Consider the following 17,926-nt stretch of genomic DNA (forward strand, 5'->3'; position numbering starts at 1 on the left):
GGGGACAAACATTTCAGAGTACAAATGAAACTTTAGGCAATGCTTGTATCTGAGTCCCATACCAGCTGCTGTCAGTTCTCAGTCTGTGCCTTAAACGGAGTTGCAGCTAGGCTAAAAAGGAGTGAGAACCCAGTCAATCAACATCCCAAAAGGGGTGAACAAATGTCACTATACATGCCATCTGTATCAGTATGTTTAGTGCTTGGCACTACTCATAGAGGGCAGGGGGCCAGGTCAGATGACTGATGACAGAGAAGAATTCTAAGTTGAGTAGCCATGAAACATGAAACGACAAGATGGCGCTGTAGCACACAGATGCACCGGAAGCATTTTAAAAGTAATTTTAATATTTATTTTGAACCCTGCTTCTAATTTAAATAGGCCACGCCCCCTTTTTACCTGTGCCACGCCCACAGACATTCCAGGGTGTCAAGTGACTGCCAAGTGTCACTCTAGTGGAGTCCCACCCATTCCCCACCCCCTGCATATAGTCTCCACCCTCTAGCTAACAGGAAGTGCTTTCTAGCTTATGTTCACGCCCACATAGGCGTCTTTCCATTTGACAGGCATAGGCCAAAGCCCCACCCCTAAATGCCCCTATGCCCTAGTGTGGGAAAGTGCCATAGTCAGCTGCCCCAGAAGTCTTTGCTGCACTGTGCAAGCACACCATTTCCCAAATTTGGAGGGGCCGGGGGCTGGGCGTGGAGGGGACGAGGAGGTGAGGGGCATAGATATAGTGTCAGTTATCATTTGAGCAGGTGCCTTGCTCCGTGGTGGAGAGCAGGACCCACTTTTAGAGACTCTGTTATCATGCACACTCTAAAAGTTCCTTTAACTGTCTCTTCAGCCTCAGCCTCGTCCCCTTCCACCTCCTCCTCAACGTCGACCCGGGTGGAGTGTCTGGACACCACAACCGGAGCACCCCCTGCTTTGGCGGAGGCTGCTGATACTGGCCCAGCCAGCAGATCATCGCCCAAGCAATTTCGGAAGAGAATCTTTGGCACCAGTGAGTCCCCGGTCCTCTTTATCCACCGTCCGGGAACTTCGGGGACTACGAGGCGACTAGAGTACAGGTAACTGGCTTTTCATTCCTTCTATGTATGGGTGAAACTATAGTTTAAATATTCTCTTAAGGGCAAGTGGACTGGGGACTTGGGGCAATTAAGATCTTGATCTCTGAAGTGGAAAAAACAACCGCTGGACTGGACGGATCTAAGAGTAACTTCGGCTTCTGAAGGGACAGGAAAGATAATCGGGCCGGGGACTTAGAGGACTTCACAAAGCTACAAGGAAAGCAACCATTCCTTCACTAATCTACCATGCAAAAGGGGAGAGGCAGGTCTCTTGCTCTTCCCAGCAGGAGTACACAGCTGTTTTCACAAATGTGGAAGGAGTTTTTCTCTATGAAAAATTTCCCCTTGATGCACACTCTTCTCCACGTCCCCCCCACCCCAACTGTGCAGACGGACAGAAATTCTGGGGCAGTGTGGGGTGTATGCATTATATACATGCATAATATGCACATATATGATATATATATATATAATTTAAAAAGCAAAGCTTCCCTCTCTATATCCTATATCTGCTGCCACCAAGAGATTAAGTAGAAAAACCATGAGGATACTATCCCTTGCTATTCCCTAGCAGGGTTTAAAAAACAAAAGCTGCTTCTCTGTTGATATGCCAGTCCTTTTATGCACTCTCCCTCTAGCGTTCCCTGTCTGCAAATATAAATGTGGGGCAGTAACAGTACTCCTGGCTGCAATTTGTTTGTGCATAAAGTGTTTCTTCCCTGCAACTGGGATCCTAGATGCCTTAATCCACCCATTATAGCATTCATGGGGAGCGGGGCTGTTTCCTGGAGAAGACCCTTACCTTACCATCCCTTCCAGAGGCTGCCCTTCCTAAAGCGGAGCCATGTGCCCTCTTGATTTTTATTCCCATTCAAGGTGGGAATGTGAGGATAGGAGTGGGAGGGATTTCATAGTTTTAGCTGCAGCCCTTCAAAGAAAGCCTTTTGTATGCAGCACCCTTACCCATGCCAAGGCAGAAGCCCACCCCTAATTAGAAAGGGGCCAGCTTGTCCTTCCCAAAGGAGGGTCTCCTGCCTCTCCCTGAGCAGTTGTCAAACTTGGCAAAGTGACTTCTCACCAACTGCTTTCTCCCTTCTGCTTAGAAAGGGGAAAGGCAGGCAGCTGAAGGGGGGGGGGAGGCAACCCTGACAAGTTGACCCACTGGCTTCTCCATCCAGCCGCAAGAGGGGAAGGGGGCCAGCCTCAGCTGGAGAAGACTTGTTCTTGATATAATCTCAGGGACTTTTGCTTCTCCTAGGGGCCGAGTAGTCACCACCGAGCTCCAGCTCATTGTGCACGAGGAGGACCCCAGGCGATTCCGGGGTGCTGCAACTGCTAAGGTTAGAGCTCTTGCCCTGACTGCGCCAAGGCCTGCACCTCGGCCTGCACCTCGGCCTGAGCCGAATCCTGAGCCAAGGCCTGAGCAGAAGCCTGAGGCCGAGCCGGAGCCCGAGCAGCCACCGGCCAGAGCAGCCCGCGATCGTGATCCCAGCCCCGAGGCCAGCTGCTGTGGCCTTTGGTCCAGGAGATCCCCACGCTCCCAGAACTGAATGGTGCCGCCCATCAGCCCCAGTCCTTCCCCAGAGGTGAGTGTCCATAGGGCATCCGGCAGGACAGAGGTATCTCTAGCACAAGAGTCATATCCAAACTTCTGCAGATACAGGGCTCAGCCAAGTCCCTTGCAGTCAAGGGGCCAGCAGAGGCTAGGAAGTCTATTCAGTCACACAGCTGGTATCTGGAATTCAGGTGAGCTCCAGGCGCCTCTCCTTGGGAACTCGAGGTGTAGGCAGAGCAGGCATCCAACAGTCTGATAGCCTGCAGGTGCTTGAAGCTGTGCTCCCAGAAGTGTAGGGGCAAAGGGGGCAAGGGCTGAGGGTCAGACAGCCCAAGAGGGAAAGGCAAAGGTTCCAGATCAGGAAAGAATCTGGGGAAAGAAAAAGAAAATACACCATTAGTTAGAAAGAATTGGAAGACTGTGGAAAGCTTGGCGTAGGGGGCCCTGCCCCCCCCCCCACTTCCCCGGCCCGCGCAGTTGCTGCTGCGGTGCCTCTGCACCAGTGGCTTGACCTTTCTGTGTCTATCCCCATTTGTCAAAGTGTGTGACAGTCTCAGGCCTCCTGACTGAACTGTGAACAGAAAATGAAGTAATGACCAAAGAGACATTCTGAAACCTGTGAAGGGCCTTGGGAGATCTCGTGTCCTGATTCCATTGTGTTCTGGAGGCCCTGGGCTTCCTGTGCGTGAATAGGGATGGGAGGTAGCTAGAAAGGGCCTGGGGCCAGAAGCACTGTGGACTCTGCTGGAGTAAGCTCTGCGGCTTGGTGACCCTGCAGTTCACGGCTCAGGTACTGGGGATCAGGAAGGCAAAGGCTCTGTATCTGGCTGAGTGTCGGGGGTTGGGGGAGGGGGCAACGTGTGCCTCTGTGTCCTTGTGCTTTAGCCTCAAGGGCATAGGACTCCCAGAGTCGGCAAGGCAAGGTAGGGCCCAGCAGGTGAACTCCTATCCCATCTCCAGGCTGTCGTGCCCAGCCGAAAGGAAGCCATAAATCTTCTTTTAAAGGATGGTTCAGACACTAAAGTAATTAACATGACCTGGCCTCTGTCCATCCCCACCACAGCACACTGACCTTCTCTGCTGCCCCCTTTCCAAAGCCCTCACAGTAACTCTTACTTACTTTTGGTTTTGGGTGTGTTGATCAGCCAGCATGGTAGTGCAATCCTCATGTTGGTGGTTCCAGGGGTGGCTTCCCAGGCTTGCAGGATAACACAGAGCACAGCCTATGTCTTCCTGGTGTGGAGTCTCTGTGTGGTGGTCTCTACAGCAGTTGTTCCCTCCAGCAGGGCATGAGGGAGAGCATACTAGGGACCCTCAGAGAGAAGATGGGTGTGCAAAATGCTGGACTTGTTTCCAAGTTTGGGCAACAGCAGAGCTGGGGAAAAGACAGAGAAAATAAGGAAGGCCTGAAGGGGGATAGACAGAGCCCCTGGCTAAGGGTGCCGCCAGGCTTAAGGGGCAAATCTGAATCTTAAAGGGTATTTAGTTTCTTCAGAATTTTAAGCCCAGAAACACTTGGACTGTCATGGTGGTGGGGCAGAGAGGGGATTGAGGTGCCCTTAGGGTTGATGTCTAGTGGTTCAAGTCCTGCCTAGAGGAAACCACAGCCCCCTATCCATAATATCCTAAGGCTGTTGTAAGTTCCTTCCTACCTCAAAGAGGTAGGGGGAATGGGGGAATAGGGGAGAGGAAAGGGCCTTGGAGGAAGAATCCTGTCCTTGATCCTGGCTAAGGGTGGGGTTGTGCGTTCTACAAGCCTCTTCCCTGTCCCTTGAGCCACACTTTGACTAAATAAGGCCAGGTGAAGGCTCTGTGGACAGCCACATAGAAGAAAGAGACCATGCATGTCCTGGCCCCCTCCCTACCCCGCCTGCATGCCCTGGTGGCTCTTCAGTGGGCATCTCAAGGTGTAGAGTCTTCCTACCTGGCAAAATCCAGGAGTGCGTCTCCGGGGGGGTGTTCCCGTGGCTTTCTCCAAGGCACCTCTGCAGGGCAGAAAGCGGAGATTAGGCCATGAAACAGGCCACTGGTGTGGTTGCCGCCTTCTCAGATGACCCTTAGGAGCAATAAAGCAGGGCTCCAGAAATGGGGCTCTGCTCCCAGTATCTTGGTCATCCCCAACCTGTGACACTTCGTGGGGGAAAGGTAGAGAGCCCCCAGCTGGCCCTTGGGAGCCAGTCTGCTGTTTCTTCCTAAAGAAAGCCCTCAGGAGAGGGCTTGTATCCTGTTCTAACTTCAAGAGGACTGGGTGTTCACAGACACCTCTTTTTTTTTTAATGTTCCTCACTCCCCCCAAATTTACAAGACTCCTCCAGAATGGAGAGCATCATCATACCCCAGTCTTTCTAGCTGGAAGCTTCCTCAAGTCTATAGGCACACAGACAGGCAGGCCAGAAAAGCCAGGGATAGAGGCTGGTAGGAGGGGGGCAGCATGGGATGGGGGGGACAGACCAGATGTTCTTGGAATAGGACACGGGGGTGATTGATGCGGACTGGAATTTGAAAGGGGAACATTCCCCACGTGCCTCATGCTCCGGGTGGAAAATGGGTGTGGGGGGCTCTCTCAATCTTGCCAAGCTAATATGAAGGCAATGCCTCACCCAGCCTGGGTCCCCGCACCTGTCCAAGGACATTAACTCCTGCCTCCCCAGTGTCAGGCTTTGAGAATCCTCTCTCCATACTATGGGTCTCTCTACGGGTGACTATAGAGACAAGTAATGCTTACAGATATGGTCCCAGGCTTTCCCCCCTACTCTGCTACTCCCCAGGACCTCCCCAATCTAACACCCCACCCCAACCCCCAGGTCCCGCTAGAATCGTGGCCCTTCACCTCCAGCATTGCCCAACTTTGAGGGGGTGACCTTGTTCCCAACAACAGCACGGTGAGCCTGTGTGTGGGTTTAATATTTGCCTTTAAGAAGCTGGACTTTCCCCGGCCAGAACTGAGAGGCTAGTCGCCGAAATTTTCTGAGAAAACGAAATGAGGGCCCTGGCACCCGGCCACTGCTATCACTGTGTCATTCTGCGCCCCTTTCACCCCGCCCCCCCACTTTCTTCTCTGCTCCCCCATGTTTTACCCTCTTTCCATACTGCCCAAACAAAACTGATTCCTCCGTTGTTAATTGTTAGGGAGCGGGCAAGGCCTGATCGGCGCGTTCGGGACACGGGACGGGCAGAGGTGGCCACTGGGGGTGCTCCGGGTCCCCAAACCGAGCCAGGGACGAGCCTGCCCCCGGCGGCCGCCTGGCCGCGGCTTCGCCTAGGCTCGCGGCGCCTGAGCGCGTGGGGCGCAGGGGCGGCGGGGAGTCGAACGGGGCGCCGGGAGTCCAGGGAAGTCTCGGGGAGCAGCGCGCGGCTGCTTGCTCGACGTTCCCCTCCCTCGCCCACGCCCGTCCGGCTTTGCCTCCGCCACCCAAGCCCTCTGGGTAACTATAAGGCAAAAGAACGAAAAATGCAGCTGGCTCGGGCGCGCGCTCCGCGGCGCGGGTGCTCCTAGTCTGCTCTGCTTGCGCCCCTTTCCCGCGCCCGGGTTCCCCTGTGAGGGCGCCCCTGCTCCGTGTGAGTTCCCTGGCACCGCGGATCCTGGCGCCCCGTCCTTCGTCGCCTGGGAGTTCAGTTTCTCAAACGCAGCTCTAATTCTCTGTGGTGTAAGAGCAGCCAGAGCAACTTGCCGGCTTCTCTGCACCTCAGGCGTTGTTTCCTTGGGATCCTCAAAATTTAAGCATTGCTTTCCGGGGCCCCTCCAAAATCATTCAGTTTGTTCTTCTCACAAGTGAAACCTTTTTTTTTTTTTTTTTTTTTTTTTTTTGACACTTGATTTCCAAACATTTCAAAAGGCGGGAATTCCGCCTCCGCTGGCTCCCCAAAATTAGATTATGTGGCCTGGGCCCCCAACTTTGCTCCTGTCTCTTAAGTTTCATATGCAAGCTCCTATATCAGTTCCCTAAAATTTAAATGTAAGTCCGGGTCCTTAGTCCTTCTGACAAATTTTTCTTACTCAGGAGAGTGGACAGTTTCACAGCATTTAGGCGCTGTACCCACGGGGCGGTGGGGGGTGGTATTTTCCCGTGTCCCTATCATTTTATATCTGCAGCACTGATCCCGCTAAGTCTCTTTCTCTGCCACCCGCCCTCCAGTTTTATTAACATGGAACATAATACACTAGATTCTGTAGTTTGTTCCCCCAAGCCCATTTTTTCAATTTTACAAGTTGAAACCCACCCAGACCTCCTTAACAGTTTTCCTGGACCCTCAAAGCTCTAGCCTTCCCTAAATGTAGGCAACTCAAGCAGTCTACACTCTCATTTCCCGGATTCCAGAAAATCGAGGAAGTGTTTTTAGCAATTACCCCTAAAACTTACTCAACAAGAACCCTAGCCTCCCACCCCCTACACACACACACACACACACACACACACACACACACACACACGGGTCAAGGTTGGGGTTTTCTAGGGCTCTTGGAAGCTTTCTGGCCACAGTTAAAGTTCTTTAAAATACAGCCGCTCTTCAAGCCCCTAAAGTAGGCTAAGCAATGATCTAAGGCGTGTGCTCACATGTGGCAAGAGCTTTCCATGCTCTCCCAAGTCATACATGTCTCTCTGGGTCACACAAGGTACAAAATTAACCCTTGGCCAAAGCCTTTTTCTTTATACTAGAATGTGGAATGTTCCCAATCTTAAACACTCTGAGCATTTTCTCTGCACCAAGTATTAAGAGTTCCTGGGTCCTTTCAGCTTAACAATTTAAATTTTTTTTTCTTTTTAAATTCAAACACCAGTTGCAAAGTCCAGCACCATCCTGGACCCTTTTCCTCACTCCCCATGTTGGCCCACGCTGAGCCTCAAACATTAGGCAATGTTTTCCAGGCCCCCAAACACCTTTAGTTAGCTTTGGGTCACGGAAAGGTTCTGCTGTCTCCCTCTGCAGTGCCAGCCATGCACCCACACAGCCTCTTACATTTCAACTTTTTTTTTTTCAGTCACCCTGCACAGTCTCTGTAAGTTACAAATCTGGGATACTGATTCTCAGGTCCTGTGATTTAGGAACTCATAATCTCTATTCCTTAAAATGTAGGAGTTGGCCCTAAAGTGTTCCAGGATAGTGAGAAACTTTAGATTCAGATTTTTTTTCCCCCTGGGGCCAAATTCAGGTACTCCAAAACAAAATGAGATATTTTTTCTTCCAAAGAGTTGGGTTTTTTTTTATTAAACTTTAATGAACCTTGTTGAATTTATGACTCCTGCCAAAGTCTCCCTAAATTTGGGACAATGTTTTATGGTCCCCCAAAAGCACGGTGAAAAACGTTCCAGATCCCCCAAATCCTAGGTTTTAAAGGTCTGTATCTTACAACTTTCCTAGCTACTAATTCTGCTCCCCACAATTCAGATTTCAACATCCATTGGGTAATTTTTATTGATCCCTAAAACTCGGAGTACATTTCTCCAAACGCAAACATTGTCCAAGAAAACATACAAACTTCCCCCTTGTTCAACAAAGAGACCAATTGAAATCTTTCTAAGAAATTAAAATATCAAAAGACATTGATTTTCTGTCGTCCTCAAATGGACTGCTTGCACTCCCAACTCGCCCACATTTAAACAGCATTTCCCCATTCTCTGAAGGACTTCTTTGAGGCCACGGAAATTATAGAGGTGATTTTTCCCGGGTGCTACAAGATCTACTGACCTTAAGGGTAAACCTTAGCCTCCACTCCCGCCCCGCAAAAAGAATTGACCTAGATCCCTAAAATCCCTACTCCCCATTTTAAGCAATTAAAATGAAGTTTCCCCAAATTTCATGTGGGGAATTTTCTTAAACTCAGCAGCAACAATAAACCCCCTAACTTCTACAAACTAGTCTAGGATTATGTGGGTTTCCCAAGCTTGCTAACCAGGATGTTGGGTTCCCCAAGTTAGGCCTGAATTACAATGTTCCCTATTTTTGCATGGAATAATTTCCCAACTTGGATTCTAATTTTTCTGGAATCTCAAATTTGTCATTTAGCCACTTTCCCCATTTGTGGAGTCTCCCCCGAGTTCCCCTACTTCGGGGACACTCATTCACAGGGCTGCAAATCAAACAAGGGTCTGACTTGGGATCCCTGAAATTTGAGCATTGTTTCGGCTGGCCACTCTCGGCAGCTTCCCCTGTCCTGCGCATAACATTGGTTTTGGCCTCTTCATTTTCTTACGGTGTCCGGGCGGCGGCTCAGATTTTGGAAAAGTCTGTGTGCCCAAAACACGCTCAGGACACTGCCGACGGCCAGGACGTGGGCAGTGCTGCTCCCTCGTCCAGGAAAACGACTGGGCATTGCCCCCAGTTTCCCCCAAATTTGGGCATTGTCCCCGGGTCTTCCAACGGACTGGGCGTTGCCCCGGGACACTGGGGATTGCCTTCGGGGTCTCGCTCACCTTCAGCAGCGTCCACTGCGTTCCACAGAGCCTCTCCGGCCCTTCTCCTCGGATCCTCCTGTGCCTCCCGACGCGACCTTCGGCCTTGCGGTGAGCTCCCCATGGCGCGCTCCCCGTGCCCCAGCTCTGAGGCTGCGGGCACCCGGCTACTTCGCAGCTAGTCCCCAGGCCTGCTGCCGAGTAACGCGGGAGCAGGCTGATGGCTTCTTCCTCGGCGGCTGCTTTCCCCCAAACACGCGCCACTTTGCATGCACTCTGCAAACAACTAGATTGTAAGGAAAGCGCCTGGCGGCCAGGAAGCGGGAAGGGCAGAAAGTTGGGCGAAGCAAGTCAGGGAGAGACGATGAGCTCTCCAGCGGCTTGGAGCCTCCAGCCCTGCGGGTCGAAGGCTTAGGATGGCGTGCGCAGAGCGCGGACTAAGTGATTGATGGCCCGGCCCGGAGGTTAGCCCCGGGCGCGCGGGTTTCCGCTGGTGGTGGCCCCTTCCACTCCTAGAGGTGCGCGGCGCAGGGTGGTGGGAAGCAGGGTGCACCGGTTTATGAGTGGTTTTGACTTTGTTAAAATCACAGTGCCTTTTTACATCGTCCGAATCCTCCAGGAAATGGTTTCCTCAGACCCCCAAATTATCGTGGTGGCCCCTGGGGCCGAACCCGTGTCTACGAAAGTTCAACACACAGAGGACGGGGGAACTGTTTTCCGGATATTCTGGGTGGGTCCCAAAGGCGCGCTGCTTAGTCGCACTCCAGTGAGTTCTAGCTTACAGGTATGGTTTTGAGCTGTTTCCCGTCCTGTTTCTTTATCAACGTAAGAATGTCGACATTGAGCTGGGCCCCAAGCAGGGCCCAACTCTGGCATACCCAAATCAGCCTTCCCTTAGTGGCGCACCTGATGGCCCCCCAGGCTGCTCAGGTACCCTGTGCAAAGCACCGGGGGGCGCTCGGGATTTGGCTGCTACTCAAGGTGCCTTGCAGCCCGCCCGGCTTGCTCAGGCAGGTGGTGGCTGAGCGCTCCGCCCTAACCGAGCTTGGGAACCGTCCACTGTCTGGCAGGTAGGTCCCTGTGAGGACCCTCGACCCAGCATCCAGCTACCTGCGCCTGAACTTTGCCCTCCAGTTTGCGCCTACTTTGTAACCCCCTAACTGAGCACAGGTTCCCTCACTACAACTGAGGCCTTGGGTGCCACGCACGTTGGTTCACACCATGCGCTCCTGTCGCACAAGCACAGGGCACCCCGGAAACATGACATAGGGCCTCGATTTTTTTTTTTGAACGTGTACCCGGTATTTCGTGGGCCTGCTGGGGCTCCCAGCCCCCCACCCCAACTTCGGGACCACGCACCCCCACGGCACACCCCCGTGCCCAGGGCCCCCGGCCCTCGCCCCCCCGTCCCCCCCCCGTGGCTCGAGTTGCGGGGGCGGTCCCGGGGCGGGGCGAGGGCCCTGCAGGCGCCCATTGGCGCGGGCGAACGGCCAGCGGGGCCCGAGCGGGCGCCCAGCGCGGGGTGGCGCGGCTATAAGAGCCGGGCGTTGGCGCCCGGAGTTCGCCTGCTCTCCGGCGGAGCTGCGTGAGGCCAGGCCGGCCCCCGGCCCCCCTTCCGGCCGCCCCCGCCTCTTGGCCCACGCCCGCCCGCGCTCGGCCCGCCAGCGCCTCCATCCGGGCTGGCGGCCCCGCGTCGACGCCGTCCGCCGCCTCGCTGCTAACTCCCGCGCAGGGCGCCGTCGGCGGGGCCGCGCTCCGTCGGGCCTGCGGATCTCCCCGCCGCCTCCTCCTCTATCTACCTCAACACCCCATTCCTGCTTCGCCAGAGGAGGCGGTCCCCACCGCAGGCAGTCCGGCTTGCAGGTCGCCGGCGTTGTCATCCCCCGCGCTCCCCCTCCCAGCCCTCCCCGGCGCGCGGCCCGGCCGCTCCCCTCTATTCGCTGCAGTCCCGAGTGGCCGCGGCGCCGCCACGCCTGTCCCCCCCCAGAGGCCCGGGCTTACGACGGCCGAGGGCTCCGTCGGCCCTAACCGAGCTGGGTGCCCGTGGCCGGGGTGACGCCTCCATTCCTCCCCCCTCAGCACCGTCCTCGACCCTTCGAAGTTGCGTCCTTTCCTCTGCTCGCGGTGCGCCCCCTGCGCACGCACTTACCCGCCACCTTTCCTAGGCTCCCCTCCTACCCCCTCCCCGCTCCTCCTTGCCTCAGACTCCCTCCCCCCTCACGTCCTCCCTCTGCCTTCGCCTACCCAAGTGGATTAATTATACGCTTTCTGTTTCTCTCCAAGCTGTCCTCTCCCGCTGTGAACCTACCCGCCTCTCGCTGTCCTCTCTTCCTCTCTCCCTCTCTGTGGTCCCCCCCGTTTTACGTTCACTCTATCTCTCACACTATCTCTGCCCCCCACTATCCTTGATACAACAGCTGACCTCATTTCCCGATACCTTTTCCCCCCCGAAAGTACAATATCTGGCCCGCCCCAGCCCTAAGACAGCCCGTCCTCCCTAAAGAAGCAGAAGAGACGTCGTCCCCCCCCACCAAAAAAGCCATCCCTCCGTTCTGTCCCGTCGCACATTCGGCCCCCGCGACTCGGTCAGAGCGGCGCTGGCAGAGGAGTGCCCGGCAGAAGGGCCTTCGCCCGCTGTTCGGTTTGCAAACCCGCAGCAGGGAGGTGGGCGGCAGCGTCGCCGGCTTCCAGGTAAGGGCTCTGGGGGGCGGCCCAGGCGGGTGCGGGTGCGTAGGGCCCGGCCTGGGTTTGGCGGGACTGGTGTAGTAGGGGGTGGGGGCTGGGGGCCCACTCCCTCTGCAAACTCGCGCTCCCCCCTTGCGCTGTAGGGTGGGGGAGGGGGCATGGGTATGGGAACTGGTGGGGAGGGGGGTGTGTAAGTTGAACTCACTGGAGACTCTGGTCCTTTGGTGCGTGTTGGGGAGGGGAAGTAAGCTGCTTTAAAATGTATGACTCGTGTTGTGCAGGCACTGTCCCCCCAGGGTGCTGAGTGATGGGGGGGCAGTGTCTCTGAAGCCCACCCTGGTATGTTGACTTGGTGCCAATGAGACTGAGAGGGGAAAAGTGGGTGGGCGGGGCAAGAGCGCCCCCCAAATTGGCAAAGGAATCAGGCCAGACGTCGCAGTTCGCTCTCCCCCCCCCCCCACATGCACACCCCAACTCTGTCCCCAACATTCCCAACTTGGGGAGAGGGGCCAGTTTCGGGCTCAGAAGGGCAGAAATGTTACAGTCTAAAGAATAACTGCCCCTGCCTTTTACTGGGTGGAACTTTCCATAGGAGGACGTAGAAGGCGCCCCCTCCCCGCCCCCATTAGTCTGTGCAGAGAGGGCTGGGGGTGCACGATGAGGCCCCCCTCCCACTGGTGGTGCTTTGCTAAGGAATGGTCCAAGGCTAGCTGCTGGGGGTGCAGGAGAGAAGGGACTGGCTGGAAGGAGGGAGGGGGCGGGTGCAAAGGGGGCGGAGGGGGGAGTGGTCAGTAGGGAGGGGGGTTGGGTAGGGTGGAGCCGGGACTGGGAGGAGCCGACTCAGACATAAAAGCCGAGGCACTGACCAGCTCGCAAACTGGACATTAGCTTCTCCTGTGAGAGCCTTCCAGCCTTTTCCTGTCTTCCTCCTCTTCCAGCCCCAGCGGCCTCCTTATCCAACTTCAGGTAACCAGGGCCGTGGAGCCAGGACCCTGCTGCCATCCTGCTCCGGCCTGCCCCGTGGGGTGGTCAGGGCACCGGTTAGCCTGGGGCCTCTGCCCTTGCAGCCGGGCCTGCTGCCTCTCACAAGCCTTCGTCCTCCCTCGGCCTCTGTCCTGTGCTCCCCCTAGCCCCAAGCTTCCTCACCTGATCCCTTCTCTCCTTTCCCTTCTCCTCTGCCTGCCCCTTGAAGCAAATTTGGGCCTTCCCTGGGCCCTCACCTATCCCTTACCTCTTGGTCAGTCTCCTGCTTGCTTCTGTTGGCCACCTGAGCTGGACCTGGAGCCAGCGTGATCTGGCTTTGGGAAGGGACTTCGAGGTCAGCTCCGTCTACCCCCATCCACCCACCCACCCAGCACTAACGGCTACAGCTATGGTCAGCTGATTGCAAGCCGCAGCGGTGGCGGCCGTGGTAGCATAAAGGGTATTGGGCGGTGGGCCGGGTCTTGTAGAGGAGATGGGCAAAGGTAACTTTTAGTTACCCTGGGGAGCTCAAACAAGTTTGTTTCTTGACTATTCCGTATTAGTCTCTCACGTGTTTTCTTTGCAGCAGGAAATCCTCGGGGACTGTGGAGCAGAGGCTGGGGCTACGGTCTGGAGGGCTCTACTTTCTGCAGGGTCAAGGGTGGCTTACTGTGGGCCACTGTGGCCTCTTATCCCTAAAGAAACTAAATAGCCATTGTCCCAGCCTGTGGCCACGCAATCTGTGACCTGTGGAGGGGGTGTGTCACTCCAGACTGTGGAGTTCAACCTCCCAGGGACCAGAACTGCTGTCTCTAGTACCCTGGGTAGAATTTAGATCCAATCAGAAAGAAGATTCTATGGGCCATAGAGGAATTCTCTAGGGTCCCTGACCCTGGATAGTAAGGGATGAGACCTGGAACGGGACTTTAGGCATTCTCTTGCGCTCTGAGGTGCCCAGGGAAGTCTGGACTTGGAGGACTGGGTGACCCTGGAGAGCAAGGCTCACAGGAGTGCCAGCAGTCCTATTGCGCTAACCATTGGATTCTTGACCTGGGCCCTGTTCAGCATGGCCTGAGAGTGGGGGTTGGATGGGTGGAGCTGGCTCTGCTGCTTAGGGAGGGGTGGCCAGCTGGGGGGCAGGGAGGTTGGCGACTGGTCCCTTTGGATGCACATGCTCCACGGTGGGTGGGGTAGAGCTATCTGCCATCTTGGCCAGTGCTTGGAGGCCAGAGTAGGAGTGGCAATGGTGATGTGCTCTTGGGCTGGCCCCACCCCCATGATGTCATAACATGGAAACCAAGTCCAGTGTCCAGCGCTGGCCCCTGCTGCTGTGGGTGTGGTCAAGCTGCAGTTGTGCCTATGGGTGGGTGGTCCTAGAGGGTTTCTTACAGTTCAAAGCCACCACGGGGTGCCTTCCTGAGCTCCACTGAGTTTCTCCACACTCAAATGGTTTTTGACCTCAGCAATTCAAGTGCTCCTGTTTTCGCAGGTCAAATAAATAGTGAGAAAGCTGCCTTTCAAATTTCAATTGCGTTTTCAGTTAAGAGGCGATAGGTATCTTCGGTGCAGGGGAGCATCTTGGGACCAGGGGTGTGGCTTGGGACCTCTAACTCAAAGCCTGCATCTCTTTTTTTCAGTTACCAATGGGGATCCCAGTGGGGAAGTCGATGTTGGTGCTTCTCATCTCTTTGGCCTTCGCCTTGTGCTGCATTGCTGCTTACCGCCCCAGCGAGACCCTGTGCGGTGGGGAGCTTGTTGACACGCTTCAGTTTGTCTGTTCGGACCGCGGCTTTTACTTCAGTAAGTAACTCCAGAGAAATGGGGAGCGGGGCGGGAGCGGGGGGGGGGGGGTGGGGAAGGTCAGGCCTCCCTGAGTAGGGTGACAGTTAAGGTACACTGGTTTGGCCTTGGGCTTTTGCTTCCTCTCCCCCTTGGGCAGGGCTATGGTCTCACACTCAAAAGTCTGATCGCTTTAAAAGTTAATAAAAATAAAGCAAAATGTGATTGCTGGGAGTCCAAGGGGAGAGCTTGACCATCCAAGTTCGGGGGTTCCCAGAGCTACAACACGGGATGCTTATCTGCTTTCATTATTCCTCATACTTCTCTTGATTTCTCAGCCTGGGGGCGGGGACTGAGGCTTGTGCTCCCTGCTTACAGAAGACAGTGATGGGGAACACCCAGGTGGGGCATGCCTGGGAGGGCAGGGGCACCAGAATGGATGACTCTCCTTGCTGGCATGGGCCATTCTGTCTTCCTCACCTGGTCCTGGACTCGCGGCCTCCTCTTCTGCACCTCTACCTACCTGCCTGTGAACTGCTCTGAGTGTGCTCCCGCTTCAAACCTCTGGAAACCACTCCTGCCCTTGGGCACTCTGAAGCTTCTCTGCGCCCTCTGGCACTGCAGGGCCAGCCCTTGCTCCAGGAGCCACTCCTGCACAGAGGGGCTTCCAGAATAGAGGGTCCAAGGTGAAGCCTTCAATGGCTCTACCCCCAGCCCAGCCTCGGACCTGAGTGCGTGGGGGAGAGGGGGAAGACGGGAGAAGAGAAGGGAGTTGGTTTTGGGTGCCTCACTCCTCCCCTCCCGTCTTGTTCTCTCCTACCCTATCTTCCCTGTCTCAGCTCAGTGCTGGGGGTTGGGGGTGGGCCCCTCAGGCTCAAGGTGGCACCAGGCCAGGGCCCCAAGTTCAGGGACCACACCTGTGTCCACCGTAGCTCCCTTGTGGGGCTCACCCTCTCCTCCTCCCTGTTTTCCAAACCACTCCAGTGTGGCCTCTGGTCTCCATGGAGTTTGTGGGACAGAGAGGCTGTGCCATGTTAGTTGCACAGAGGCACCAGAGGCCAGGGGCTGGTCCTGCAGCGTGCACCTTCACTTCTCCTTTCTGGGCATCTTGGCCCACCTGACTCACACTTCTACCTCATCCCCTGCAGAGCGCAGAGCGACCTAGTGTCAGGGCAGGACCTAGTGGGAGGGCTGGGGTAGTTCCGTTCTTCTGCAGCCTTCCCTGTGGGGCTGGGGAGGCTGTCCCAATGGGTACTGACCCCAGCTGGTGCTGATTAAAGCTCTGTCCTGTGGAACTTCCAGGCAGGCCTTCAAGCCGTGCCAACCGTCGCAGCCGTGGCATCGTGGAAGAGTGCTGCTTCCGCCGCTGCGACCTGAACCTCCTGGAGACATACTGTGCCACCCCCGCCAAGTCCGAGAGGGATGTGTCAACTCTTCAGACCATTCTTCCGGTGAGGCTTGGGAGAGGGCAGATTTTTAGGTGGTGGGGTGGGGTTGGGGGAGTGGTGGGGGTGGGACAAAGCTTCCCGATTTGGGGTATCATGGAGTCCACTCACATATCATTGTTGGCCTCTGCCCATGAACATAGATATTTGTGGGGAGTTGCCACCAGCTGGTGTGACTCTAGTGGGGATGGGGACAGATAACCTGACTGGGTACTCAGGCTAACGTAATACCCTGATGCCCGCTGACCAGCGCCTCCTCTTCAGGACGACTTCCCCAGATACCCCGTGGGCAAGTTTTTCCAATACGACACCTGGAGAAAGTCCGCCCAACGCCTGCGCAGAGGCCTGCCTGCCCTCCTGCGTGCCCGCCGGGGTCGCATGCTCGCCAGAGAACTCCAAGCGTTCAGAGAGGCCAACCGTCACCGTCCCCTGATCGCCTTACCACCCAAAGATCCCGCCCACGGGGGAGCCTCTTCGGAGATGTCCAGCAATCATCAGTGAACCAAATTGTTGGGTAATTCTGCAATGTAGCACCATCATTCTGTGACCTCCTCTTGAGCAGGGACAGTTCCATCACGTCTCACACTAAGATCTCTCTGCACCACTTCCTCCCCTAGGCTTCTCCCCACCTACCCCCCATGCCCCGCCTCCCCACATCAGGCTGCTCCCTTGGCCCCATACCACCGGGCAACTCTTCGAAACTAAATTGATTGGCTCTAAACAACCCAAGTAACCCCCCCCAAAATTGTTCTAAAAGAAAAACTTTAAAACATACAGTCCCTTTAAAAACAAATTGGCTTTTCAGAAACACCAGAACTGTTAACCTAAAAATTTAATAACTAAAAAAATCAATTGGCTAAAAACATACTAAAAATTAATTGGCTTAGAAACAATTGGCAAAATAAGATAATTTGGCGCCCCCCCCTTCCTCTTCTTCCCATTTGGATCTTTAGTCAAATTGGCTTAGACTTGGATCTCAGAACCCAAGAAGAAAGGAAGGGGACCCAAAGTTTTCCAGGTGGCATGTCACTACTTCCGTGCTATCTCCTTGTCACTGTGCAGATAGAGTGCCTTAGCGCAAGCTGACTGAGAACAACAACAGCCACCCAAACGTTCTTCACTGGCCATTCCATCATAAATGTCACCACATCACCATAGGGCTGGGTGAAAAGAAGGAACACAAGAAGAGGAACAGAGCATGAAAACTGAAAACAAAACTTAATTGGCATGAGTCCCCGAATACCAAAATCTTATTTTTCTGTACCTACCTAAAATGTATGTTTCTACTTATCCCTGCAGACACGCACGCACACACAAACACACGTATGCGCCATATTTGCACGCACATAAGCACACTCACTTACATAGTTACACACACTCCCTCACAATTAGGTGAGAACATTGAAATGGCTGAATAGCTCCTATTCAGACCACATTGCCCAAACCAAGATTCATTCCCAATTCCCTGAGCAGTTTGCATTGTTTGAGCTCCCCTCCCAGTCCATCTAGTTTCTGCTGCTGCTTGTGGGCCCTGTGTATAACCAGGCTGTAAGTTCTATCTTTCCCGGGGAGGCTCACTTCCATCTGGATGCCTGTCCCCAGGGACCCCCACAGCATGAGCCCAGTGCTCCCCAGCCCCCCTCCTCGTGTGGGCCAATGCCTATCCACATCCTGTGTTGGCCTCCTCCAGTGTAGAATAAGTTTGGCCTGATAAGGAGATGGCACTGCCAAGTAAGACATGCTACCCGAGTAGCCTGAACCCTGGGTGTGTTCCAGGAGGAAAGATCTAGGGGACATCCCCTGCCCTGAACACACCTATGGGCCATCTCTGTCAGTCTCCTGGGGAGCCCCCACTTTTTAGGGGCTCCCCAGGAGACTCACACTGATGGTGGGGAGTGTGGGAAGTCTGGCGGTTGGAGGGGTGGGTGGGGGGCAGTGGGGGCTGGGTGGGGGGAGCTGTGGGTAGGAAGTGGTCCCAGAGAGGTTTTGGATGGAAGAATCAGGAGGAGGCACAGGTCAACTTGCAGAATTACA

The 17,926-nt window shown here is 55.0% G+C and overlaps 1 protein-coding gene and 1 long non-coding RNA gene across 5 annotated transcripts; one reads left to right on the forward strand and one right to left on the reverse strand.

The window, feature by feature from the left end:
- Window positions 1-500: 500 nt before the first annotated feature.
- LOC148121431 (uncharacterized) lies at window positions 501-4,612 on the reverse strand. The gene is made up of 3 exons (XR_015738404.1): window positions 4,553-4,612; window positions 3,749-4,003; window positions 501-2,997 (listed from the first exon to the last, which is right to left on the reverse strand). It is a non-coding gene; the product is annotated as an uncharacterized LOC148121431 (long non-coding RNA).
- Window positions 3,301-17,806, forward strand: Igf2 (insulin like growth factor 2). 4 transcript variants are annotated; one of them, XM_085693384.2, is made up of 4 exons: window positions 3,301-3,418; window positions 14,306-14,468; window positions 15,750-15,898; window positions 16,157-17,806. In XM_085693384.2, the coding sequence occupies exons 2-4, from the start codon at window positions 14,312-14,314 to the stop codon at window positions 16,391-16,393; spliced, it is 543 nt and encodes a 180-aa protein (XP_085549510.1). In that variant the 5' UTR covers window positions 3,301-3,418; window positions 14,306-14,311; the 3' UTR covers window positions 16,394-17,806. The 4 variants fall into 4 exon arrangements, with proteins under 4 accessions (XP_085549510.1, XP_087764394.1, XP_048314360.1 ...); XM_087908268.1 differs by lacking the exon at window positions 3,301-3,418 and adding an exon at window positions 11,006-11,711; XM_048458403.3 differs by lacking the exon at window positions 3,301-3,418 and adding an exon at window positions 12,540-12,671 and having other exon boundaries at window positions 16,143-17,806.
- Window positions 17,807-17,926: the final 120 nt, after the last annotated feature.

The sequence above is a fragment of the Myodes glareolus genome, chromosome 7, assembly GCF_982192425.1.
Source record: "Myodes glareolus chromosome 7, mMyoGla1.1, whole genome shotgun sequence".
Lineage (NCBI taxonomy): Eukaryota > Metazoa > Chordata > Mammalia > Rodentia > Cricetidae > Myodes > Myodes glareolus.

Coding starts and splice junctions, on each gene's coding strand:
- Igf2 (XM_085693384.2), top strand. CDS start 14,312: ATGGGGATCCCAGTGGGGAAGTCGATGTTGGTGCTTCTCATCTCTTTG. Junction 14,469..15,749: donor GGACCGCGGCTTTTACTTCA/GTAAGTAACTCC, acceptor TGGAACTTCCAG/GCAGGCCTTCAAGCCGTGCC. Junction 15,899..16,156: donor CTCTTCAGACCATTCTTCCG/GTGAGGCTTGGG, acceptor CCTCCTCTTCAG/GACGACTTCCCCAGATACCC.